The following is a 27334-nucleotide window of genomic DNA, read 5'->3' as shown; positions in this document are numbered from 1 at the left end:
CCAGGAATAGCTCCTGCTCCTGCACTAAGGCTGTCCACACAGAGGGGTGAGTGTCTACCGGCCAGGCAGGCCGGAAGGTCCCCACAAGGGAGCGCAGGGCACCTTCAGCTTACGCTGCAGGGTCTTCTGTGTTCCACTCGACCCTGCCTTCCCCACCAAGTTGGCCCTTTTGTCGGCGGGGGTCCTAGGACTACCAGGAGTCCCTGTTCTGTACTGAGGAGATCCATCCAGACTGGTCCTTGGCCCAGGAACAGTTCCTGCTCCTGTACTGAGGAGATTCACCCAAAGAGTCAGTCACAGCAAAGATTGGACCAAGACGCCAAGACTCTCCTGGCTGCATTTGAAGGAAGAGATGGGCAGGCACCAATGCAAGAATTCCTCCAACAACATGAAAAGCAACATGCTAAGACCAGAATCCAGCGAACACACAGGAAGACTTGAACACCCTACTCCAGAAGAAGTAGAAGAAATCGACTTTAAACGGAACATTATGAAAATAATAGAGGGCCTTAAACAGCACATGAAAAACTGCCATAAAGAAATGGAGATGACAAACAAAAAGGTAGAGGAAATGAATAAATCTCCCAAAGATACCCAAGAAAACCAAGAAAAAGCAATGAAACAGGTAATGGAAACAGTTCAAGACTTGAAAAATGAAATGGAGGTAATGAAGAAAACACAAACCGAGGGAAGGCTGGATATGGAAATCCTTGAATGCTATTGCTGTACATCAGTATATTTTTGATTTTCTTCAGCTACAAAATGCTTGCATGCTGCTACTGCAATAAACCTACACTATTTAGCTGAAGAAAATGTGTATAAACATATTCCTTATCAATAAAATTTACAATTTATTCACAGAAAAATACATTTTTTGAACCTTGATGTCTGGTTTCATTTTATTTTTATTATTTTATTTATTTATTAATTAAAAATTTACACCTCCTCCCTTCTTCCCATTTCCCTCCCACTTCCCCCACTTTCCTTCCCACTTGCTCTCTAGTCCTAAGAGAAGTCAGGGTGCTCTGCCCTGTGGGAAGTCCAAGCTCCCCCATCCAGGTCTAGGAAGGTGTGCATCCAAACAGACTAGGCTCCCAAAAGGCCAGTACATGTAGTAGAATCAAAATCTGGTGTCATTATCATTGGCTTCTCAGTCTACCCTCATTGTCAGCCACATTCAGAGAGTCCGGTTTGATCACATGCTCGTTCAGTCCCAGTCCAGCTGGCCTTGATGAGCTCCCATTAGATCAGTCCCACCATCTCAGCGGTGGGGACACACCCCTCACAGTCCTGACTTCCTTGCTCATGTTCTCCTTCATACTGCTCTTCATCTGGGCCTTGGGAGCTCAGTCCAGTGCTCCAATGTGGGTCTTTGTCTCTATCTCCATCCATCACCAGATGAAGGTTCTATGGTGCTATGCAAGATATTCATCAGTGTGGCTATGGGAGAAGGCCAGTTCAGGCACCCTCTCCTCTGCTGCCGATGGACCTAGCTGGGGAAATCCCCTTGGACACCTGGGAACCCCTCCAGAGTCAAGTCTCTTGCCAACCCTAAAATGCCTCCCTTAGTTAAGATATCTTCTTCCCTGCTCCCATATCCACCCTTTCTCCATCTCAACCATCCCATTCTTCAAGCTCTCCCCAATCCTCCCCTTCTCCCTTCTCTCTCCCATCTCCCCTTCCCCCCAGCCCACCCCACCTGCTCCCAACTTTTTCCCAGTGATCTTATCTACTTCCAATATCCAGGAGAATAACTATATGTTTTCTTTGTGTTCACCTTCTTATTTAGATTCTCTAGGATCACGAACTATAGGTTCAATGTCCTTTGTTTATGGCTAGAATCCACTTATAAGTGAGTACATCCCATGTTCCTCTTTTGGATCTGGGTTATCTCACTCAGTAAAGTGTTTCCTATTTCCATCCATTTGCATACAAAATTCAAGATGTCATTGATTTTCCCGCTGAGTAGAACTCTAAAGTGTATATTGCCACACTTTCTTTATCCATTCTTCTATTGAGGGGCATCTAGGTTGTTTCCAGGTTCTGACTATCACAAATAATGCTGCTATGAACATAGTTGAACAAATGCTTTTGTAGTATGATGTAGTAATATGGGCGGCGGCGGGATTGCGTCCCCAAACACCCCAGCCACCTGGCTCGGCTAGCCTATGCCCCGAAATAATTACACAGATACTGTATTCTTTTAAACACTGCTTGACCCATTTCTACCTAGCATCTTCTAGGCTAACTCTCACATATTAATTTAGCTCATTTCTAATCATCTGTGTAGCGCCCCTAGGTGCGCTTACTGGGAAGATTCTAGCCTATGTCCATCCTGGGTTGGAGCTTCATAGCGTGCATCTTCCCTGGAGCGGGCAGCATGGTGTCTCTCTGAAGGCGTCTGCTCCCGAGAGGAGAGCTGCGGAGTCTGACCTCACTTCCTCTTCCTCCTGGCATTCTGTTCTGTCTACTCCACCCACCTAAGGGTGGGCCTATCAAATGGGCCTAGCAGATTCTTTATTGCTTAGCCAATGAAATCAACAGATTGATATATGACACTCCCACATCAGTATGATTTGGCATCTCTTGAGTATATTCCCAAGGTGGGAATTGCGGGATTATGAGGTAGGGTAACTCCCAGTTTCCCGAGAAACCGCAACACTGATTTCCAAAGTGGTTGCACAAGTCTGCATTTCCAGCAACAAAGGATGAGTGTTCCCCTTACTCCATAACCTCTCCAAAATAGGCTATCAATAGTGTTCTTGATTTAAGCCATTCTGACAGGTGTAAGATGGTATCTCAAAGTTGTTTTGGTTTGCATTTCCCTGATCGCTAAAGAGGTTGAGCATGACCTTAAGTATCTTTTGGCCATTTGAACTTCTTCTGTTGAGAATTCTCTGTTCAGTTCAGTATCCCATTTTTTATTGGGTTAGAGTTTTAATGTCTAGTTTCTTTCTTTCTTTCTTTCTTTCTTTCTTTCTTTCTTTCTTTCTTTCTTTCTTTCTTTCTTTCTTTCTTTCAGATCTCTGCCTCCTCCCCTCCACTGCTTCCCATTTCCCTCCTCCTCCCCCAATCAAGTCCCCCTCCCTCATTAGCCCGAAAAGCAATCAGGGTTCCCTACCCTGTGGGAAGTCCAAGGACTACCCACCTCTCCATCCAGGTCTAGTAAGGTGAGCATCCAAACTGCCTAGGCTCCCACAAAGCCATTACATGCAGTAGGATCAAAAACCCAGTGACATTGTTCTTGAGTTTTCAGTAGTCCTCATTGTCCGCTATGTTCAGTGAGTCCGGTTTTATCCCACGCTTTTTCAGACCCAGGCCAGCTGGCCTTGGTGAGTTCCCGATAGAACATCCCCATTGTCTCAGTGTGTGGGTGCACCCCTCGCGGTCCTGAGTTTCTTGCTCGTGCTCTCTCTCCTTCTGCTCCTGCTTCTTGAATTTTGCATGCAAATGGACAGAAATAGAAAACACTATCCTGAGTGAGGTAAGCCAGACCCAAAAAGAGGAACATGGGATGTACTCACTCATATTTGGTTTCTAGCCATAAATAAAGGACATTGAGCCTATAATTCATGATCCTAGAGAAGCTAAATAAGAGGTGAACCGAAAGAAAAACATATAGGCATCCTCCTGAATATTAACCCTCATCAGAAAGGAGACAGAGACAGAAACCCACAGTGGAGCACCGGATTGAGTTCTTTATATATTTTGAAGATCAGACCTTTGTCTGATGCGGGGTTGGTGAAGATCTTCTCTCATTCAGTAGGTTGCCTTTTTGTCTTAATGACAGTGTCCTTTGCATTACAGAAGCTTCTTAGTTTCAGAGGGCCCGTTTATTCATTGTTGCTCTTACTGTCTGTACTACTGGGGTTATAGGTGGTCTCCTGTACCCATGTGTTGCAGACTACTTCACACTTTTTCCTCTAACAGGTTCAGTGTGGTCAGATTGATATTGAGGTCTTTAATATATTTGGACTTGAGTTTTGTGCATGGTGATTGATATGGATCTATTTTTATTCTTCTACAGGTTGACATCCAGTTATGCCAGCACTGTTAAAGATGCTTTCTTTCTTCCATTGCATAATTTTAGCTCCTTTGTCGAAAATCAGGTGTTCATATGTTTGTGGATTAATATCTGGGTCTTTGAATCGATTCCATTGGTCAACATCTCTGTTCTTGTGCCAATACCAAGCTGTTTTCATTACTGTAGCTCTGTTATAGAGTTTGAAGTCAGGGCTGATAATGCCTCTGGAAGTATTTTATTGTATAGGATTGTTTTTGCTATCCTGGGTTTTTTGTTTTTTCATATAAAGTTGATTATTTTTCTCTCAAGGTCTATGAAGAATTTGTTGGGATTTTGTGGGGATTGTGCTGAATCTATGGATTCCTTTTGGTAGAATTGCCATTTTTACTATGTTGATCCTCCCAATCCAAGAGCATGAGAGATCCTTCCATTTTCTGGTATCCTCTTCAATTTCTTTCTTCAAAGACTTAAAGTTCTTGTCAAATAGATCTTTCACTTCCTTGGTTAAAGTTATCCCAAGATACTTTATACTATTTGTGGCTATAGTGAAAGGTCATGTTTCTCTGATTTCCCTCTCTGCTTCTTTGTTCTTTGTGTATATGAGGGCAACTGATTTTTTGGAGTTGATCTTGTATCCTGCCACATTACTAAAGGTGATTATCAGCTGTAGGAGTTCTTTGGTAGAATTTCTTTGGTTGCTTATGTACACTATCATATTATCTGCAAATAACGAAAGTTTGACTTCTTTATTTCCAATTCGAATCCCCTTGATCTCCTTATGAAGTCTTATTGCTATTCCTAGAACTTTAAGCACTATATTGAAGAGGTATGGAGAGAGTGGACAGCCTTGTCTTGTTCCTGATTTTAGTGTAATGGTTTTGAGTTTCTCTCCATTTAATTTAATGTTAGCTGTCAGCTTGCTGTATATAGCTTTTATTATATTTAAGAATAAACCTTGTATCTGTAATCTCCCCAACACCTTTATCATAAAGGGGCGTTGAATTTTGTCAAATGCTTTTTAAGCACCTAATGAAATGATCATATTGCTTTTTCCTTCAGTTTATTTATATGATGGGTTACATTGATAGATTTTCGTATGTTGAACCAGCCCTGCCTCTCTGGGATGAAGCCTACTTTGAGCATAATGTATAATTTCTTGGATGTGTTCTTGGATTCGGTTTGCCAGTATTTAATTGAGAATTTTTGCATCAATGTTCATGAGTGAGGTTGGTCTGTAATTCTCTTTCTTGGTTAAAACTTTGTGTGGTTTTGGTATCAGGGTAACTGTAGCTTCCTAAAAGGAGTTTGGCAATGACTCTTCTGTTTCTATTTTGTGAAACACATTAAGGAGTATAGGTATTAGGTCTTCTTGGAAGTTTTGGTAGAATTCTGCATTGAAACCATCTGGTCCAGGGCTTTTTTTGGTAGGGAGGTTTCTGATGACAGCTTCTAATTCTTCTCGACTTACAGGTCTATTTAAATTATTCACCTGGTCTTGATTTAATTTTGGTATATTGTACTTATCTAAAAATTGTCTATTTCACATTTTCCAATTTTGTGGCATACAGCCTTTTGTAGAAAGATCTGATGATTCTCTGATTTTCCTCTGTGTCTGTGGCTATGCCCCCTTTTCATTTCTGATCTTATTAATCTGTGTTCTCTCTCTGCCATTTAATTAGTTTGGATAGGGGTTTGTCAATCTTATTGATTTTCTCCAGGAACCAGCTGTTTGTTTCATTGATTCTTTGGATTGTTTTCTGTGTTTCTATTTTGCTGATTTCAGCCCCCAGTTTGATTATTTCCAGTCTTCTATTCCTCCTGGGTGAATCTGCCTCTTTTTTTTTTTCTAGAGTTTTCAGTTGTGCTATTCAGTCTCCAATGTGTGCTTTCCTCATTTTCTTTATGTGAACACTTAGTGCTATGAACTTTCCTCTTAGCACTGTTTTCATAGTGTCCCATAGGTTTGGGTATGATGTGTCTTTATTTTCATTGAATTCAAGTAATACATTATTTATTTATTTCTTCCTTGACCCAGGGGTGGTTCAGTAGTTGAGTGTTCAGTTTCCATGAGTTTGTAGGTTTTCTGGGGTTAGAATTGTTGAATTCTAACTTTATTCCATGGTGATCCGAAAGATGTTTTCTTTGTTACCAATTATATGATCAAGTTTTGAGAAGGTTCCATGAGATGCTGAGAAGAAGGTATATTCTTTTCTGTTTATGTGGAATGTTCTATAGATGTCTGTTAAGTCCATTTGGTTCATTATGTCTGTTAGTTCTTTTATTTCTCTGTTATGTTTCTGTCTGGTTGACCTGTCCATTGGTGAGAGAGGAGTGTTGAAATCTCCCACTATTAAAATGTGGGGTTTGATGTATTCTCTGAGTTCTAGTAATTTTTTTTACGTATGTGGGTGCTTTTATATTAGTGGCATAGATATTCAGGATTAAGACTTACTCCTGATAAATTGTTCCTGTTATGAGTATAAAGTGTCTATCTCCATCTCTTCTGATTGATTTTAGTTTGAAATCAATTTTGTTAGATATTAGTATAGCCACACCTGCTTGTTTCTTCGGTCCATTTGACTGGAAAACCTTTTCCCAACCCTTTACTCTGAGGTGGTGTCTCTCTTTGAGCTTGAGGTGTGTTTCTTGTAAACAGCAGAATGTTGGATCCTGTTTTCATATCCATTCTCTTAACCTGTGCCTTTTTATAGGTGAATTGAGTCCATCAATATTAAGTGATATTAATGACTAGTGGTTGTTAACTCTGGTTATTTTTTCTGGTGGTAGTGTCTGTGTGTTTCCCTTGTTTGAATTGTGCTGGTGGAGGGATGCCAGATGCTTGTGTTATTATGGCTGTTGTTGGCTTCCTTGGTTTGTGCTTTTCTTTCTAGTATTTTCGGTAAGCCTGGGCTACATATTGTTTAAATCTGTTTTTGTCCTGGAATATCTTGTTTTCTTTATCGATGGTGAATGCAAGTTTTGCTGGGTATAGTAGTCTGGGCTGTGTTTTGTGCTGTGACTTAGGCATCTGGAGTTAAGATGTTTGTGGTTTTCTTGATGTAATTACCTGGTTTGTTAAATGAGTGTTTAATAATTTGGTTGTTTTGTTCCAATCTGACAGTTTGTCGACCAGAAGAATGATGCTTGCTTCTAAGTCTTTGCGTTTCACTGGGTTTTAGGATTCAGACCAAAAGTGGTACCAGGACTGGAATTATGGGATGAACACTGGATTTAAACTCCAAACAGTCTCAAACTTCTTCAGAATTTGGTTAAATGATAGGCTAGCAGGCAAGTGAAGGATTCTGAGCCTGCAATTCTTTTAAGCTGGGCATGGGATACTGCTCCAGGAAATGTGGCAGAGTTTGATAGTTTTTGGTTATGGATGTCAATGAGTCTGAAGTGAATTGAGGTGAACTAGGAGGAAAGGCTAGAAAGACATGCAGGAGCATGTCTAGGAGTACTCTGGAGACACCAGGATAGAGGAAGGGAAGGAGGGTACAGGTAGCCTACCTGGTCACAGCCGAGTATAGTGAATATGATGTCCTTGATAGAGAATTGATTCTGCATGGTAGGCAGGGTGTTCCGAAGCCTGTGTAGTCAGTTTTCTCTGTCAGATTTAGGAGTTCCTTTGGAGACTGCTAGCCTTGCCTTTATGCAACAAATTTTTACCTTCTTGGAATCTCTCATTTCTTTCCTGAGAGCACACATAAACAAATACATGTATAATTTTATACATTTCTGTGAACTGTGTAATTTTAGTTATTTGTTATACTGAACATTTTTGTCTCTTCTTTTCTTTTTCTTTTCTTTCTTTTTTTTTGTTTATAAAGACAGTGTATCTCTGTGTACCACTGGCTGTCCTGGGACCAGGCTGGTCTCAAACTCACATACATCCACTTGCTTCTGCCTACCTGACTGATGGGTTAAAGATGTGTATGACTACCACCTGCCACATTTTTGCCTCTCAAATTGTTATTAGCAGTTGTCATTATATAAAGGGAGAGACTTCACTGTGACATTTTCATACAAGTACCTCATTGATTTTTGTATTTTTACAGCATCCTATATTATTGTTCTTTACTGCCCATTCCATTTCTTGTTTATTTTCTTTAGAGCTCCTGCATTCATTATGAGAAAAACCTGTGGCCTCCGAGCTGATCCAGATACAGAGAGCTTAGAAAAACAAACTAAAAAACACACCCAAGAGGATTCATTAGTTTGCTGTTTCCTAGATTAATGTTCAGGGGAGGCATTTCAGTTGGGAGGTAATTCTCTCTGAAGACATCAATAGAAGAAGGAAGAGAGGAGGCCACAAGCTTAGAAGACAAATTAATGTGTTTGCAACAAAGCCTCAGCTCACCTCAGTCCTCGGGTGCATATATATGGGTCCCTTTGGACGCATCTTCCAATTTCTACTTTCTTTCATACACCTTAGATCTTTATGGCAGCAGGAATAAGGAAATCTGAGCATCTGGACCCAAGACAAGGTGCATAAATGACATGGAGCTAGAGGATTTCCTTCTATGCAACTTGCTAAATAGAAACAGTTTCTACTCATTTTCAGATGTCAAAATTAGAAGACAGCTTAGCCCATAGGACACTACCCAAAGAATCTTAGCTGCTGTCTGCTGTCATGTCTGTCTCCAGAGAACAGCTGTATATCAAAAGAAGGAATAGAACAACTGTGACACCCGACTTTCAAAGAATTCTTCCCATACATTCTTAACCAACTTAGCAAAACAAACCAACTATGTAGTGCTGAAAAGCCACTTCTGCCCTCCTTCATGCTCTCCATGTTCATGCTGCTGAAGTGGAGGAGAGGTTGTCAGACAGCTATTCCTCTCATCACTAGAGGTAAGGAATTTGTTTCTAATTTAATTAAATGTGTAGCATGTTAGCATGTCATGGCAATATAAAGAATCCAAAGCAGAAATGAAAGACAAACTACAGTATCAGATTAGCTATTGTTTTGTGTTTCACTGTCTTTTCAATTGCTCTGTCTTAGGACTGATAAAGGCATGTTCAGATCCCATGAGTAAATATATATCTGTTTTTTTGTAACCAATGGAAAAGTTTTTGCAAAGATGACATTGTGTAGTGCTTTAGCAATAGAAATGTACTCTTGTCTACCAAGACCTTTGTGTGCAGTTATGTACTAGTCTATCTTTGGGTGCTTACTAGTATTTCTATGAATGCTGATGTCATCTATCTATGAGTCCTGCAGTAGTGATGCACTCTGTGTATTTTTGTAACAATACATCTGTGTGTGACTGTACTCAGACATCTATGTGCTATGCTTTATGAGATTAAAGTCCAGAACTGAGGCCTTCCTTTCCAGCAGTAATTTCAATACCACGCTTCAGAAGTTTTATTAAGATACAATTAAAAGTTAGTAATTTAAACATCAACAAGGAAAGTTATTTATACACAAGAAGGGCAGCATATCATTATTGGAAACTCGAGGTGTTAACATAAACACCAGATATATAAAACTCGTCAATAAAATTTCATTGACTCATCTGTTTCTAGGCAATTAAAGATATCATTCAAAATGGAATTTTGGAACTCCACCTTGGGAAGTGGCTTCATCTTGGTAGGAATTCTGGATGACAGTGGCTATCCTGAACTGCTCTGTGCCACAATCATAGCCCTGTACATGTTGGCTCTGACCAGCAATGGACTGCTGCTCCTAGTCATCACAATGGATGCCCGGCTCCATGTGCCCATGTACCTCTTCCTTGGACAGCTCTCTCTCATGGATCTCCTCCTGACATCAGTTATCACACCCAAGGCTGTTGTCGATTATCTACTCAAAGACAATACCATCTCCTTTGGGGGCTGTGCCCTTCAGATGTTTCTAGAACTCGTACTGGGTAGTGCAGAGGACCTCCTTCTGGCCTTCATGGCCTACGACAGGTATGTGGCCATTTGTCAACCTCTGAACTACACAATCTTGATGAGTCACAAGGTCTGCTGGCTCCTGATAGCCACATCATGGATCCTAGCATCCCTGACGGCTCTAATATTTACCACCTACACCATGCAGTATCCCTTCTGCAAATCTCGGGAGATCAGACACCTGTTCTGTGAGATCCCTCCATTGCTAAAGCTGGCTTGTGCAGACACTTCCACATATGAGCTCATGGTTTATTTGACAGGCGTCTCTGTGTTGATTCTCCCTCTTGCTGTTATTCTGGCCTCTTATGTGCGAATACTTTATAGTGTACTCCACATGCCCTCAAATGAGGGCAGGAAGAAAGCCCTTGTCACCTGTTCTTCCCATCTGACTGTGGTTGGGATGTGGTATGGGGGTGCTTCATTCATGTATGTTCTTCCTCGTCAATTCCACAATCCCAAACAAGACAATGTCCTCTCTGTTTTCTATACTATTGTGACTCCAGCTCTGAATCCTCTCATCTACAGTTTGAGGAATAAGGAAGTCACTGGGGCTTTAAGGAGAATTCTTGGAAAACGCTTGTTGCCAACACAATCTACTTTCTAGGTAGTTCTTTCTAATACCTGCCTTCATAATATTCCTGGTTAAATGAAGTCATTAAAAGTATATCTGTTGATTTTGAAGTATACAAAGGAAGCTACTCTGATTAATTCTGTGTGAATCTTTTCTTTGTGAGATATTTATAGGATAATTATTTAGATACAACCTCGGTGCATGTTTATGTGAATTATTCCATTTTGGATTCATGCAATCATTTTAGGGAGTTATGTCACCATCAAATGTTTCTTCACCTGTTGGCACACTGGGTTGTTTTTCTCCTTATATGTGGTGGCCTTACAGAGCAACAACAGGACTCTCAGATTAGACAACAGAGTACAGGGATTGAAAGTTTGTGCCCCTCACTTTTCTGTATAAATTTCAAGATGTACATAGCCTTTTGAACCAAGATCCTTCAGTTACAAATTCACTGTAATAAAACACCTATTTCATAGCTTTGTTGTGAGGGCTGAGTAAGACAATATTTATTAATAATTTCAGTGAGGCCTCGATATGATGATTACATCATCAACTTTAACAGCTATAAGACAAAATTGCGCTGAAAATTGTAAGTGGTATTATATATTACATTGGATGTTTTGTGAAATAACTAACTCCTTTGGTACTACTAAAAATAATCACTACTCTTGAGGTTTTTGTTTGTCTTCAGCTTGTATAAGTCTTGTGCATGCAGCAAAAACTGCTGTGAATTCCTATGTGCAACTGTTCTGTTGTTCTTGGAAAGCACTGTCTCTTTGTAATCATCCACTTCCTCTGCCTTCTACCAACTCTTTCACAGTGATGTCTGAGGTTTTGGTGGAAGGTGGTATGATAGAGATGTTTTAACTAAGGTCTGATCATTCCACCATCTCCTATTCTCTGTACCTTGGAAAATTGTGGGTCTTTGTGTTAATTGATAGCTACTTCAAGAAGAAGCTTTTCTGATATAGTTATAGAGATGCATGGTCTATGGATATAAAGATAAGTCAGTTTAATGGCTTAATATTCTCTCTACAGCAGAATGATAATAATGGGTTCTCTCATAAGCCCTGTGAACTGGATAGCTACAGTTTCTTGATCCCAGTAGTGGTGCCATATATGTGTTGAAGTTTTGTAGTAACACTTAAGTCTAATGGAAAAGTTCTTGGTTACTTCCATGTCTTCCAGGCACAAGTAAGCTTGTCTCTCCTGGCAGTTATTATCATAGCGCACAATTTCTAAGATATAGAAAGACTAATAATTCTTTTCTTCCTGTTTTACTATTCTGTCACCAATCAACAGACAATAGAGAAGATTTCAGGTCAATACCAGTATGATTTCTCCATGTTCTATGATCCAAGCATGTAGTGTCTTAGTTTCTGAAGTACATCTATCCAGGACCTTCTGGCTTTCATGGTTTCCATAGAGAAGTCAGGTGTAAGTCTGATAGGTTTACCCTTATAAGTAACTTGACCCTTTTCCTTTGCAGCTCTTAATATTCTTTCTTTATTCTGTATGTTTTGTGTTTTGATTATTATAATAACCAATTATTGCCATAATGTTCTGGAGGGTAACTAAGAGCAATGACGATAGCAACTAATATGAGATCTTACTGGCCAACAATGGAGATAATCCATTCCTAGCGTTGGGTTGTTTAATTTGTTAGCCTCTGGTGTCTATTAGGGTGTCTAATACCTGGATACTTTAGTTAGGGTTTCTTTTGCTGTGAAGAGACACCATGACTATGACAACGCTTATAAAGGAAACAACTTAATTGGGGCTAGGTTACAAACCAGAGGTTCAGTCGATTACCATCATGTCAGGAAGCATGGCGGTGTGCAGACTGATACGGTGCTGGAGAAAGAGTTGAGAGTTCTACATCTGAATAAGATAGCATCAGGAAGAGAGAGTCATGCTGGGTCTGGCTTAAGCATCTGAAACTTCAGAATCTACCCTGTAACATGACACATTTCCTCCAACAAGGCCACATCTCCTACTAACGCCACACCCTATGGACTTTTGGGGGTCATTTTTATTCCAACCACCACATTCCACTCCCTTAACTCTACAGCTTGCAACCATATGATAAAACAGAAATGCATTCAGCCCCACTTTAAAAGTCTCCATAAGCTACCACAGTCTCAACCCTGTTCAAAATACTTATGGAATATCTTATCTTTAGTAGCCTATAAATAAAAATGAAAACACAATCACATACTTTCTACATACAATGAAACAGGATATACATTATTGTCAAGAAAAGGGAGCATAGTGAGGAAATATTAGACCAAAACAAAATGGAAATCCAGCTGGAAAAACTCCAAACTCTGCATCCTCATGTCTTATGTCAAAGTTGTCTTCAGATCTCCAACTCTCAGTTGTGTTGACTACAACACACTTCCTGATGTCTCATGGGAAGTATCTATGTGTGTTGTCTTAGTCCTCACAACAATGCTTTGAAATAACTACTATTTACTGGGTTTTATAGTTTTCAGACATTGGGTTTAAAAATAAAAACTACATTCACATTCAAAGTTAAATAGGAACACCTAGAAATATGATGCTCTAGAAATTTAAAAACCAGAAGATTAGTAAGGGATGTTTATTTTCTTGCTAGCTACTTTTACTGGGGTGAGAAAAAAATCAAATAATGGTAAGTAAAAAAAGAGTCCTACTGTCCCGGAATTTATCCAATATAAAATAAATATTGGTCTTATTTCAGATGGTCACAAAGGCTATGAGGATAATAAGGTGAATGAAAAAAAGAAGAAGCAGTTGACTTTAACACTGATATACATAACATGTGCACAAGAAATTTCTCAAAAGCATTATTAGTTGTATACCTAAGAGATTGACATGTTTTATTAGTACGATCACATAAACACACAGAAACCATCATTACATACTTAATAGCAATAATGAAATCAGTTACATTGCACAACATTTGAATGATGTCATATACTACAACTTATAATTTCCAGGTCAATTTTGTCCTAGAATTGAATTACATTCCTGATGTCTCATGGGAAGTATCTATGTGTGTTGTCTTAGTCCTTACAACAATGGTTTGAAATAGCTACAATTTTATTGGGTTTTATAGTTTTCAGACATTGGTTTTAAAAAAAAGAAACTACATTTACATTCAATGTTAAATAGGAACACCTAGAAGTATGATGCTTAGGAATTTAAAAACCAGAAGATTAGTAGGGGATGTTTGTTTTCTTGCTAGCCACTTTTACTGGGGCGAGAAATAAAATCAATATAGTTTGATTTGCATTTTACTGATAGCTAAGGATGTTGTTGAATGTTAGTCCTCCTACATCTATTCCTTATTGCAGGGCTTAGAAGACAATGGGATATTATAAACTAAGAGGACAACCAACTGCCCAAAGCAGTAATGAAGCCCAGACAATGGGTAACAACAAAGACAAAGAAGTGAGTTTAGAGGAGCACACAGGGAGCAGAGATTCAGAATGGGGTGAAAGAACAAAACAATACCTTGTGAATTTGTGTAGAACATTGTCATGATCTGGTGTCTGTAGTGAACCAGATTTCCAGGTGATTAATTAAAGCTCATTTATGTATTTGAAATTCTCATTAAATATGATGTGCTGAGAGTAAACAAGTGATGTAGGAGTGTCTTCTATCTATCTGTTGCTTTCATTGGTTAATTAATAAAGAAAACTGCTTGGCCTGATAAGTCAGAACATAGGTAGGCAGGGAAGACAGAACAGAATTCTGGGAGGAAGAAAGCAGAGTCAGAGAACCACCATGAAGCTCTGGTCTGAGATGGACATAGGTTAGAATCTTCCCGGTAAGCCATGACCCCATGGTGATACACAGATTACTAGATATGGGTAAAAGCAAGATATGAGAGTTAGCCAAGACGAGGCTAGATATAATGGGCCAGGTTGTGCTTAAATGAATACAGTTTGTGTGTTGTTATTTCCAGGGCTAAGCTAGCCATGCAGAAGCTGGGCGGGACAAAAAGAAAGCCTGCTCACCTCATCACGACAAACAAGCTTTTTTATCGACGTGTTTAGGGTTTCTTTTCAAGAATGTATAGGCATTTTATTATCCATTCAAGCTGGAAATGATCCAGTGAGAGCTTCTTGAGTGATAAGAAAGAAGTTATACAGAAGTAGCCTGGGAACTTCTACAGGGACTAAAAAGTTAAGGGACTGAAGAGAAATAAGAGAAAAACTGTAACTGAGAGGAAACGGGGGTGGTTCAAGATAAGAGAGGGTAGTCAAGAGTGTCAGTGCTGCTGAAAGGTTAAAGCAAGACTCTAAGGAAGAGGCTGGTTTGTAGGGTACACTAATAACTTTAGTATTATCAGGCCTGTGGGAATGAGAACGAGATATTTTTGGGGATTGAGTATACCAAGCAGAGGAAAGTGAATGTAGAAATCCCCTTTGTGGTTCTTTTCTTATGTAATAAAACTAAAGAAAGACATCAATAATGGCTAGACAGGGATTCAACATGATGGGGACAATCAATATTATAATACAGAATAATTAAAGAAACCATTTCAGTAGGAACTTATTGTTAAGGGACAAAATATGAGGAAGGTCAAGGAAATTGCGTGGCAGGTTATTAGTGAAGTTTAGAAGTTGGTAGGTGAGTGTGTCAGAGGTTCTCTGTCATGTGAGCCATTCAAAGCAGGAGAGTCACGCCAGATTTGAATTTTTGTCTCTCTGGCTGCAGGGAGGAACAGTTTCTGAGAACTGAACCTTAGTTCAGGAGCATCTTTATTGGTTGTATGCAAAGGTTATGCTCAGGATACAAGTTCCTCATGTCAAATCCCCTTTTAGTTATTCTTTATGTTATATAAAGAAAATCATCAAACCCTCATAATCTTTTGTCCTTATCATGTATTGATTGCAGGATCCAATAATGCAAGGGTGCCTGGATATTCTTGTGACCAAAGGTATGCAATGTATGGATGACCCCTTCAGAAAAACAACTCTATAAATCATAGAAAACCATCACTATTCTTTACATGTCTTCTTCAAGGTCCAAGTACCTTCAGCAAATACTGATACATTATACTATTGCTCTACAGACAGTGAGAAAACTGTAAATTTTCATGTTTATCCTAGAAACAGTGACTCTACTAGATTCTCATTTCATTGTTGGTTGAAGAAAATTAACCTAGACTGTTCAAATATAGATAGATGATCTCTGATCTGTCAGAGAGGATGTAGTGCCATCCATTTGACTCACTGGTCAAAGAACAGGAAGAGTGCCATTTCATCTTTCTTAGACTCACCTCTACGCTTTTATTTTTGGCTTTTTAAATTCTAAATTGGATATCATCAGCATAATAAAACTTAACCATGAGTAGAACAACTTTTCTCCATTGTTCAAGTAGGGATACACGCACATATGTATGCATATATGTATATATCAACCTATCAGTGCTGGATCCTCTGGGACATTGGCTACTATAAAATAATTTCCATACACTCATACATATATATCTATATATAGTGTAATATGTATATTACAGTAGGCAGTAGCCCAGAGGACTCAGCACTGATAGTTTGTATTGCTGCCTTGGGTCTTTAGCAATGGCAGAGTTCCTCACAAGAGCATAGGAAACACAAATTTTAGTGTTCAAATGTAAAGGATAGGGACTTGAGAGATGGCTCAGAGGTTGAGAGTGCATACTGTACTTGCAAAGGATGCTTGCTGGGAAAACCACCTGAAACTCCAGATACTGGTAGATCCAATGCCTCCGCCATAGATTTACACACTCACACGTGTACATGTGCACCCACATATTTGAAAGTTATAAAATAAAATTTTTTATAAAAGATGAGAGACTGGACAAATTAACACTCATTCACCAAAAAAACATGCAGTCATTGACATGATTTCTTATTATATAATCCCCATTAGGGAAAAGTTTCACTTATGAAACTGCATATAAAGTATGAGTCTACTTTTGTAGAATAATGAACATCTAATATGTGTGAATTTAGTTATTTAATTACTCCTAACATCAGTTTCCTCATCTGCAATAAGGAGACAATATTGGTATAAGAGCTCAATGTGTTTGTATTGAAACTTCATTAAAACAATGCAGGAAAGTTCTTACAGCAATGCCTGGCAAACAAGAAGCATTGAATTAATGTAGCCACTTGTCTTATTGATATTCTTAAAGAAATTATCAGTGGAACATTGCTTATATTAACAATGTATATTCTACATGGGAACTCCTTCAACCAATATCCTGGTCCACTTTGGGCATGGTCTTATGTACTCTAAATGCAGACAAAAGGCATGCATGGGCCCTTGGCTGTTGGATTCCTTTCCAGTACCCAGAGCACATAGAGGACTTCAGATAGATACTTTTTTTGTGAGTTTATCCCCAGATAAATAAACCTTTGTTATACTCCATTCCATTGTGGAATATACTCCAGGCTCTTGTGGAACACTTTTGTACACCAGCAAATTGATACCTAACATGAAGCTTCAACTCACAATCTGGAATTAAGATTCCCAGGCTCTACCAACCAAGACTTATTCAAAGTTGGTTGTCTAGTGTTGCAAATGAGACTTTGTGTGTTTTTCCAGGTAACTGTCTGTTATTACTTGTGCCTTTTGGAAGTTGCTTGACTGCATTTCCTGTTTATTCAAGTAACATTATTTCCATTCTTAGGTTTTTGATGGGGTTGAAGACTAGATAGTTATAGTACTTTCCTCTCATGACTTAGCCAAGCCACTTTTAATATAAGGCTTAGACTCCTTAGGATAGGAAAATTATTGAAACACTTGCATATGTTTCTTGTTTGATGTTGTTCATGCTGGTTATAATTCTAATTTTTATGTATACTTTCCCTGGACAATACTTGATATTTGTTCTGATTGTATATAGTTTTGTATTAGGCTTAGAATTTTCTTACTTAGCCAAAAGAGGGAGATGCTGTGGGAACTTCTTCAGTCAATAACCTTTAAGATACCAGCCCACTTTGGGCATGGTCTCATGTACTATAAATACAGATAAAAAGCATGTAATGACCTCTTGGCTGCTAGATTTGGTTCTAGTTCCCAGCATATGCAAAGAACTAAAGTAGTGGATATCACTACTCTGTCTGTGATCTTATCCCTAGAAAAATAAACCTTTGTTATACTCCATTCTGGGCTACTGTAGAGCTCTTTTGTATGCCATTGGTATTATGGATAAGTTTTATTCTTGCTTTGTGTTTTCCAGGTTTCGCTTTTGTTTGATACAGAGTCTCACTGTGTAGCCCTGCTTGAGTGAATCTCTGCCTTGTCTGGAATTTAGATTTTTGGCCAGGCTGACTGGAAATGCATAGAGACCCACCTGCTTCTCCCTCCCTAATGCTGGAATTACAGGTATATGCCACCATATTGGGATGTTTTGTCCACCACAGCAGGCAGTGTCAAAGGCAGGGGGTGGTGGTAGTGGAAATCTTTCCCTCAATACCACATGGCAGATCAGTGTAGTATAGCAGTCATCCCACTCTTTTGCCCTCACAGATATCTCTCCTGCTCCCCTGCCAACATGGTCATCTATGCCTAGGTGAGAAGCAGGGCCCACTTTGCTGAGTGCTGCAGCTGGAAATGAGGAGGGCCAGCTCCCTCATCTGTTGTAGGTGGTGAAGAGAGAGGGATGATGTGAGTGGAATCTTTCTCCCACCTACACAGTTGCATAACTGATGAGTAATAGGTATAGCTCTCCCACACTCACAACTTCAGACCCCCACACGCCTACCAACACGGTGGTCTCTAGTATGGTGCCCAGTTCGTAGCAGGGCTTGTTCTCCTGCGTTTGCAGCTGGCAGGAGGCAGAGGCTCTCCTATTCTTGTAACCTCAGAATCAGTTCTCCCACCTGCTCAGGCATTGATGAAGAGGGAGGATATCTCCCCACCATCCATGTCACCATTTGGCAGATGAGGGATTGCGCTAGATCTTCACTCATGCACTTGGAGTTTTCTCACCCATACTGTCCTCAACAGTCAGCTCTACTGTGCTGCCCTAATTAGGTGCCTGGCCTGCTTTCCTGAATATTGCAGTTGGAAAAACAGTCAGTTCCTTCACAATCCAGCTGGAGGAGGGAGAATCAAGGTGGAAGGGTATTGTTCCCTTACTCCCACAATTACATTATAGACGAGGGATGATGTAGGTGGGTCTTCTATCTATATGTTGCTTTCTTTAGTTAATTAATAAAGAAAACTGCTTGGCCTGATAGGTCAGAACATAGGTGGGTGGAGAAGACAGAACAGAATGCTGGAAGGAAGAAGGCAGTGAGGCAGTCGCCATGATGCTCTGACCAGAGATTGAAGTAGGCTAGAATCCTTCCCAGTTAGCCACCACCTTGTGTTGCTACACAGATTATTAGAAATGGGTTAATCAAGATGTGAGAGTTACCCAATAAGAGGCTAGAACTAACGGGTCAGGCAGTGTTTAAATGAATACAGTTTGTGTATTGTTATTTCCAGGGCCAAGCTAGCCCTGCGGGAACCAGGCAGGATGAAAAGCAGGCCTGCTCACCTCATCACTACAGAGGGAGGCAGTACCAGCTATGTCCCTTTCGTGTCCTCAGGGCTTGCTTACAAGTGGCACCATCAACTTGGTCAACCCTACTGAGTTTTTCTAGTGAGGCTCAAGTCCTATTCTCCAAAGTGCTGCAATTGATGAGGTTTTGGGTGGCAAGTGGTGGGGGAAGAAGAGAATCTTTCTCACACCTATGCCACCACATGGCATGCAAGAGGAGAGTGGCCTGCTCTCCCATTCTCCGGTCCTCGAGGCTAGTTTGCACATGCCCCCTGTGTACAGCATCAACTCTATTGTGCTGCCTATGTATGATACACTCTCCAGCGAGCCACGGCTAGTGAGGGACAGGACTAATTCTTTTGAATGTTGTAGTCAGTAAGGGTGGGGCCTACTTTGTAAAGCCCTATTCTCTCTGCTTTTGGTGGTATCAGGATCCATGGACATCAACAGAAATTGTGGCGGCATCAGACATGGGCCCCAGCAGAAGTCCAGGCTCAGACATCACCATGGTCCTGGATGGTAATGAAGCCATTCATCTCAGCCCACTTCTCATCTCCTTCACCTCTTCAGATGTGCCTTTGTCCACAGAACAGGAACCATTCTGTCTTTCTCTCTCTTTCATACCACACCATACTTTCACTCACCATAATATACCCATCTGCCTGGTGCAACAAGTGCAGGGCAGACTGTACCAGGCTCAGATGTAGGCCTCCTTGTCCTGCTTAGACTGAAGGGCTCAGACCCTCACCCAGCCTTCTGCTTTTGCAGCCAAGAGAGGATGCAGAAAAGACTCAGCATGATGTAGGCCCCTGACTCAGCAAGATGTACTAAGCCCCAAACTGTGCCCTAATAACTAGGAAGAAACTGCCAGATATCCTCCATGTGGTTAAGAACCAATCAGAAGTTAGCTGGTGGGCTCTGTATGGAGGCCCAAAAATTTGAGCTTATTTCTACCTTGTCTGAAGGTCAGAGAGTTAGAGGAAATTCAGTTTTGTTAACAACAATCAGAGAACATCCTGAATCAGGATGTAATTACATGGTTCTTTCGACATTAAGATGGCTCATACAGGTAGATCCACTCCACTCTGACAGATAGTCAAGATATGCAAGCATACTTCTGCTTCTTCTTTTGTAACTGGAGGTTTAACCTGGGGAATGGCTGCTTTCAGGATACTTGATCTAGGGTGGCTTCACTGCCTAAACAACAGAATGCTAATGAATTGATGCCTCAAAATGTTGAAGCAATTAACTGTTCAAGTTGTCCTTTGTATCATGTTAAGGAAGTCTTGTTGCCTTCTTCCCCCTTTTGTATTAGGGTATAAAAATGTATGGAAAATTGAGTGCTGGTATTTCAGTATTCACTGGAACTCTTTCCTGATACTATCCTATGTTTCTGGTTTATTGTTTTATTCACGTCTCCATACTATATTTTTCTGATGCCCTCTCCCCTACCCTGGCAAGTGGTATTTTTGTCATGGCTGGTCCCCATCAGTTCTGGATGTGCTTTACTGATAATGGTGGAATTGAGTCACAGTGTCACCTGCCCCAGGCTCCTATGACTGAAGTTGTAGCTGACCAATCAGCTCAGGACAGGTTTCCCCAACCAAGAGGTGTGCCAATCTAGAGACGGTTATTATGCACTAGCAGTCCCCAGATACACTTGCTCTACCCCCAATAATATCCTGCCCCACTGAAGCCCAGGGTCTCTCCTACTTCAACCATTGTGTCAGACAAATGGAGGACCTGAAATTAACTTGATATTATTGGGCACCATGTTGCTTCTTACTAATATTTAGCTGTAATTGACATGGAGTAAAAGTTTTTCCAATTTCAGAACTCAGAATAAGAAAGACAAACACTGTTCCTACAGCTGAATCCAAAGACTACCTTTGAGACGTCTATTCAAGGACTCTGGAATCTAAACATTCTATTAATGGAGAAGCATTTGTGTAATTTTACATCAATAAAGGTTTACATGTATCTGATGTAAGACAGACACCAAAAGTATGGTGGTAACTAAAGCAAACAAGAGTCCTAATGTCCTAGAATTTATCCAACATAAAATAAATATTGGTCTTATTTCAGATGGTCACAAAGGCTATGAGCATGATAATGTGAGTGAAAAAAGAATAAGCAGTTGACTTTAACACTGATTTACATAACTATATGCATGAGAAATTTCTCAAGAGCATTATTAGTTGCATACCTAAGAGACTGACATATTTTATTTGTATAAACACATAAACACACAGAAACCATCATTACACACTTAACAGCAATAATCAAATCAGTTACATTACACAACATTTGAGTGACATTGTATACTACAATTTATAATTTCCAGGGCCATTTTGTCGTAGAACTATTAAAACTGATGATGTAATCATTACATTCCTGATGTTTCATGGGAAGTATCTATGTGTATTGTCTTAGTCCTCAGAACAATGCATTGAAATAGCTACTATTTTACTGGGAATTTATAGTTTTCAGACCTTGATCCAGAAAAACTACATTCACATTCAAAGTCAAATAGGAAAGTAAGATGCATTGGATACTAACTCTTGCATTCTGTCATCAGACTTGAGAATTTCTACCATTTCTCTGTAAGGCTACAATATACACAATAAGGAGGAACATATCACTTTATGCCAACAAGTGAAACAAACTTCTACATGAACATATAAACTTAACACAATTAGTGCCTGTGTCAAAAATTAAAGAATAGCCACTAAACGTACATAGTTATCTCTGGGTTTTACAGAAATATAGACTATTTCTAAAACATTATTTTCTATTGATTTTAAAAAGAAAAATTTACTTATTTTATCTACTAAATGAAATGCATAATATTGTATGAGTTAAAGTTGTTCTGTGTTATGTTTCATATAGGTATCCAATTGATGAAAATAAATCCTCACAATTATTTATTAGTGATTTATGATGAAAACATTCAAAGCCCTGTCTTTTGGGGTTTAAACACACTATGAATTGTTTTTATATATCATAAATTTATAGTGAAGCATCACATCAGAAGCTGTTGCTGCTATCTAACTGTAACTTTCTATCCATCAATCATTACTTCTCTGTTTCTGATACTCACTGTTAACTTTACCCAGCATCTGATAAGAATTGTTTTATTTTCAATTTTTATGATAGTGACTCAAAATAACTTCACTTAGTGTTATCAATGAAGAAGTTGACTTGTGTTGACAGTTGTTTTCCTAGGACTCTCCTCAAAGCCCTTAGTGACCTCTTTATTCCTCAGACTATAGATGAGGGGATTCAGAGCCAGAATAACAATTGAGTAGAATGCTGAGCTGATATTATCTATAGCTATAAACTACCTTTGAGTTAATAATGTATATGAGCAACTATCCAAGTTTCATATGTGCAACATGACCTTGCATAATACAGAATATTAAATCAGCAAGAAAATATTTTACACTGTTCTTTCGTGCTGTTCTTCTAATTTCAAATTATTTTTCCTTTCACAATATTTTATAAATCATTTTTTAAATTGAATTATAACATATTAGGTTTCCACATTTTTATATACCTTTCAATTCTTCCCCTTCTATATTTCCCCACACTCTCTCTCTTTGCTTAAACCTGATGTGGAATTCCCCCTCTGTATGCTGTGAATATGTTTTCTTCCTATTGGTTAATAAAGAATCTGCTTTGGGCCTATAGCAAGGCACAATATAGCCAGGCAAGAAATCTGATATATAGAGAAAATAGGTGGAGTCAGGGAGACACCATGTAGCCACCTAAGGAGACAGACACCACTGGAACCTTACCAGTAAACAACCAGCCTCATGTTAAAATACAAATAATAGAAATGGGGTAATTCAATATGTAAGAGCTAGTTAATAAGAAGCCTGAGAAGTGTTGTAATTAATATAGTTTCTGTATGAGTTTTCAGGTCTGGGCAACTGGGAACGAAAAAAAAAATGGCCCCTGCCATATACCTTCCTCCCTCCAATATTCTTTCTCTACTTTCATATCACTATGCTCTGCCACCCCCATCCTTAAGGTGTGTCTCACAATGTCCCCTTTCTAGATTCCTATATCTACAAATACTCTAGCTTAAACACATGAACTAAAAATTTAGAGGCTAGAGTTTACGTATAAGAACACATACATATGTATCTACAAAGACTATATATATGTCAATTGTTTTAATTTCTCCTTGCAGTGCTGGCAATTTAACTGAAATTTTCTTTATTATATTTTTCTTTAGCATTCAACAAAATTCTACTGTGTATATGTACCAAATTTCCATTATTTATTAATCCATTAATGGATATCTTCAGTGATTCTATTTCCTAGCTATTGTTAATTAAATGGCAATGAGGACTTGGAAATATATTCTGATATTCATTTATTATAATTTTTATTCAGCGCTTTTAAAAGTCAATTCCAATTTTTTAACATACAATTAGTTTAGAGTATCTAAATGGTATTACAATTTAAATGGTAATAAACCTGGTCTTTGTGTCTAAATGGACATGAACCTGGTCTTTGTGTCTACATAAGACAAAACACCAGATTCTCTAATTCTTCCTTTAAAAAAGATTTACAGAACATTTTCAAAGGAACACAAATTTCATTCTGACCCCATTCTTCTCTACCATGTGACATACCATTTAATCTAGAATTACCAGGGATATTTCATTCACACTAAAATTAAAACCTCCTAAAGGTTATCATGTGTTGACAGTCGTTTTCCCAGGACTCTCTTCAAAGCCCCAGTGACCTCTTTATTCCTCAGACTGTAGATGAGAGGATTCAGAGCTGGTGTGACAATTGTGTAGAAAACTGAGCTGATATTGTCTTGTTTGGGGCTATGGAAGGGACTGGGAAGAACATACATGAAGGAAGCACCACCATACCACATCCCAACCACAGTCAGATGGGAAGAGCAGGTGACAAGGGCTTTCTTCCTGCCCTCATTTGAGGGCATAGTGAGCACAGTGAACAGAATTAGTGAATAGGAGGCCAGGATAGCAGTAAGAGGGAGAATGAGCACTGTCACACCCATCAAATAAACCATGAGTTCATATCTGGAGGTATCTGCACAGGCCAGCTTTAGCAGGGGAGGGATCTCACAGAACAGGTGGTTGACCAGCCGAGATTTGCAAAAGGAATACTGCATGGTGTAGATGCTATATCCTAGAGCACTGAGAGATGCCAGGATCCATGACGTGGCTATCATGAGCCAGCAGACCTTGTGACTCATCAAGATTGTGTAGTTCAGAGGTTGACAAATGGCCACATACCTGTCATAGGCCATGAAGGCCAGAAGGAGGTCCTCTGCACTGCCTAGTACGAGTTCTAGAAACATCTGAAGAGCACAGCCACCAAAGGAGATGGTATTGTCTTTGAGTAGAAAATCAATGACAGCCTTAGGAGTGATAACTGATGTCAGGAGGAGATCCATAAGAGAAAGCTGTCCAAGGAGGAGGTACATGGGCACGTGGAGCCGGGAATCCATCGTGATGACTAAGAGCAGCAGACCATTGCTGGTCAGTGCCAAAAAGTACAAGGCTGTGATTGCAGCACAGAGCAGTTCAGGATAGCCACTGCCATCCAGAATCCCCAACAAGATGAAGCCACTTCCCAAGGTGGAGTTCCAGAATTCCATTGTATGTGATCTTTTTAGCTGCTGAGAAATAGATGGATCACTGAACTTGTGCTAATATGAACCCAAATACCCAAGTTTTGTGACATTAAAAGTCCCTTAGGAACCTCAATATGAATTCATATATAATATCTTTTACAGTAATAAATAGCTTTGATTCTTGCTTTCTAAATTTCTCATTCTTTAACATATATATATATATATATATATATATATATATATATATACACTGAGAATTTCATTAAAGAGGTTGCATTGACTTGTACTACATATTTTCTCCCAACTCGTCCCATGCCTCCCATTCTCTGTCAAATTCATGGCCTTAGTCTTTAACTGTTATTTTTACATATGTGTGTGTTTGTGTGTACACACATCCATGCCCATGTTCATGAATGAATGTATGTTCAATCTATTTAGTGTTGCTCATACATGTTTTTAAGGCTCAGTTTCTTCATTTCATCAGCCCATATTTGTTTGTGGATAATGACATTGGAAATTATAATTTTACACATTAGTTCTCTCTCTTGCTCAGTCCCCACATTCCCCACAATCCTCAGAAATGAATACCAATTGTTGAAAACTATACAGTATTGTGTTTAAGAAAGTATTTCTATTACAGTTAAAACTTTGGAAATTATTTGGACATTTTTCTTTTTATCAAATTATTGTGTAGCTGGAAAGGCACAGAAATATAACATATATGGACCTTTCACAGAAAATTTGTCTGTTTCTTTCTTGTAAGAATGACTAAAATCAACTAAAGAATAGCTATTTTGTATTATGCTCTTGCACAATAATCCTAATCTGATACAGCTTTTGATCCTAATGTTCCAGTTTCTCTCCTGCAAGTACACAGTGATTTTATTGATAGAGAGAGAGGAGGGCCATCTATTTATTTAGATAAATATTTGCTTAGAAATTGGTGCATGGTACCCAGTCTTATGGTGAAACCATAGAGTCAGTAATCTAAAATCAACAGGAGACTGTGCTCTGCAAGAAACAACAACACTAAAGCCAATTCAGAGCATGTAAGCGAAGCATCCTTGATTCATTCAGACACAACTTGGCATATGTATATTAACATTTCATTACCCTCCATTGGTTTCTTGGAGCCTTCAGTACCTTAACACTTGAAAGGTATGGAAGGACAATAGATCCAAAAGATCTAGGAAACTGGACAAAGTACCTCAAATTCTTAGGGTTGGCTTTAGATTTTTTGATTAACTACAACTAAAGGCTACATATTTCAATTAAAAAGAATAAAATTCTTACCTCAGCTAGTGAGAAATCCAACTGCTTGATCACCACAGATACACTTGGATGCAGCTTGAAGAGAGAGGATGCATTTTTCTTCAGCAGTACTTAATTCGTTTGTGTTGTTGTTAGTATAGTATGACCAAGTCCATCCAATATTGGGCAACTGGGCTATTATAGTCATTCATCTCATCTGAAGATACACTCTAGATGTGTCAGTGGGTACAGCCAGGAAACTAAATGTCTTTGGTTGACACTGTAAGGAGCTAGAAAATGCTTTTCCTGTTCATAAACCTAAGAATTTGTAGAAACTGTTTCCTCATAGCAGGTTGAATTTAGGGAGTATCACTAACTTTATGGCAAGTTTTAAATTGTCATTTGGTTCAGATGTTCAGGCTTCTTTAGTCATGATACTGTCTGGGAAGACAGATCAAAGTTGCAAGAAGAAAACAGGAATTAGAGAGATGTCCAAAGGATGAAGTTGAGGCTCAACTAAATGTACCTAGGACAGGGGTAAGCTAGAGGCCTGTCAGGGAGACTTTGCTTTGTCTTCTGAGCCCATGACCTTTTCTTTTCTTTCTCCTATGTTTATTCTCAGAGGAGTTTATTCCCCAGAAGAAATATCCTCCCCTTGAAATGCTGGTCTAGAAAATAGAAGTTAATGAATTCCCTTGGGTGTGTTTCTTGGCTTTCTTTGAGAAGTTCTTCTCTCAATAAATGAGCTCTGAGGCCTTTCTTTTTCTTTGAATACAGAATATGACTTCTTTAACCTCCCAAGTACTGAGATTATAGGAACATAATACTTCTTCTGCTGGATTTCTTTGAAACCCTAAAGGAAACATTGACAATCAATGTTTCCATTTATAGTTGAGTAGACCTGTAGGGATTTTCTTGTAGTCAGCTCTCTAACCGAGAGTGAAGGCTAGTTTCTCAGTTTTTGTGGAATGCTTCTTCCTTTCTTAGTGTCTTCTTTGGATGATTTCCAATACCTATGGTTATTCCTATGGCATCTGTAGATATGAGAATCTCCATTGGCATCTAGCTACTTTGACTCTCTTCCATGTTTATTTATGTCTTGCTGTCATTTGTGGTTATTGAAAATAGAACTTGATTGTCCAAGTATTAAGTGGAAAAATAAAGAGAAATCCATAGAGGTATAAAGGGATGATAGTAACTAACTTTTTTAATGCTCCAAGATATTAAATATAGGTTGTTTATTACATAAATACACTTAGATAGAAAATGGTCTACCATTGGCAGAAACAGGTCAAGAAGAGATGTAGTTTTAAATAAATGCTGAGGAAATAAACCTGTACACATAGACACTCCGGGCACAACTTTACCGTCATTAGTGAATGAAAGGAGATGAAAAGGAAAAAAAAATTCCAAATGTTCCCAATAAAGTAATTTTAGTAA

The 27334-nt window shown here is 39.1% G+C and overlaps 2 protein-coding genes across 2 annotated transcripts; one reads left to right on the top strand and one right to left on the bottom strand.

Annotated features, from left to right (window-relative positions):
- Nucleotides 1–9575: 9575 nt before the first annotated feature.
- LOC142850867 (olfactory receptor 2AG1-like) lies at nucleotides 9576–10526 on the top strand. The gene has a single exon (XM_075974769.1). The coding sequence runs from the start codon at nucleotides 9576–9578 to the stop codon at nucleotides 10524–10526; it is 951 nt and encodes a 316-aa protein (XP_075830884.1).
- Nucleotides 10527–23719: 13193 nt separating this feature from the next.
- LOC142850866 (olfactory receptor 2AG1-like) lies at nucleotides 23720–24667 on the bottom strand. The gene has a single exon (XM_075974768.1). It carries the CDS (start codon nucleotides 24665–24667, stop codon nucleotides 23720–23722), a length of 948 nt encoding a protein of 315 aa, XP_075830883.1.
- Nucleotides 24668–27334: the final 2667 nt, after the last annotated feature.

Source organism: Microtus pennsylvanicus, chromosome 5 (assembly GCF_037038515.1).
Source record: "Microtus pennsylvanicus isolate mMicPen1 chromosome 5, mMicPen1.hap1, whole genome shotgun sequence".
NCBI classification, from domain to species: Eukaryota; Metazoa; Chordata; class Mammalia; order Rodentia; family Cricetidae; genus Microtus; species Microtus pennsylvanicus.
The sequence above is the reverse complement of the archived record's forward strand: the minus strand, read 5'-3'. Positions and strand labels throughout refer to the sequence as shown.

Excerpts from the sequence above, each read along its gene's own strand:
- LOC142850866 (XM_075974768.1), bottom strand. The coding sequence starts at position 24,667 with ATGGAATTCTGGAACTCCACCTTGGGAAGTGGCTTCATCTTGTTGGGG.
- LOC142850867 (XM_075974769.1), top strand. The coding sequence starts at position 9,576 with ATGGAATTTTGGAACTCCACCTTGGGAAGTGGCTTCATCTTGGTAGGA.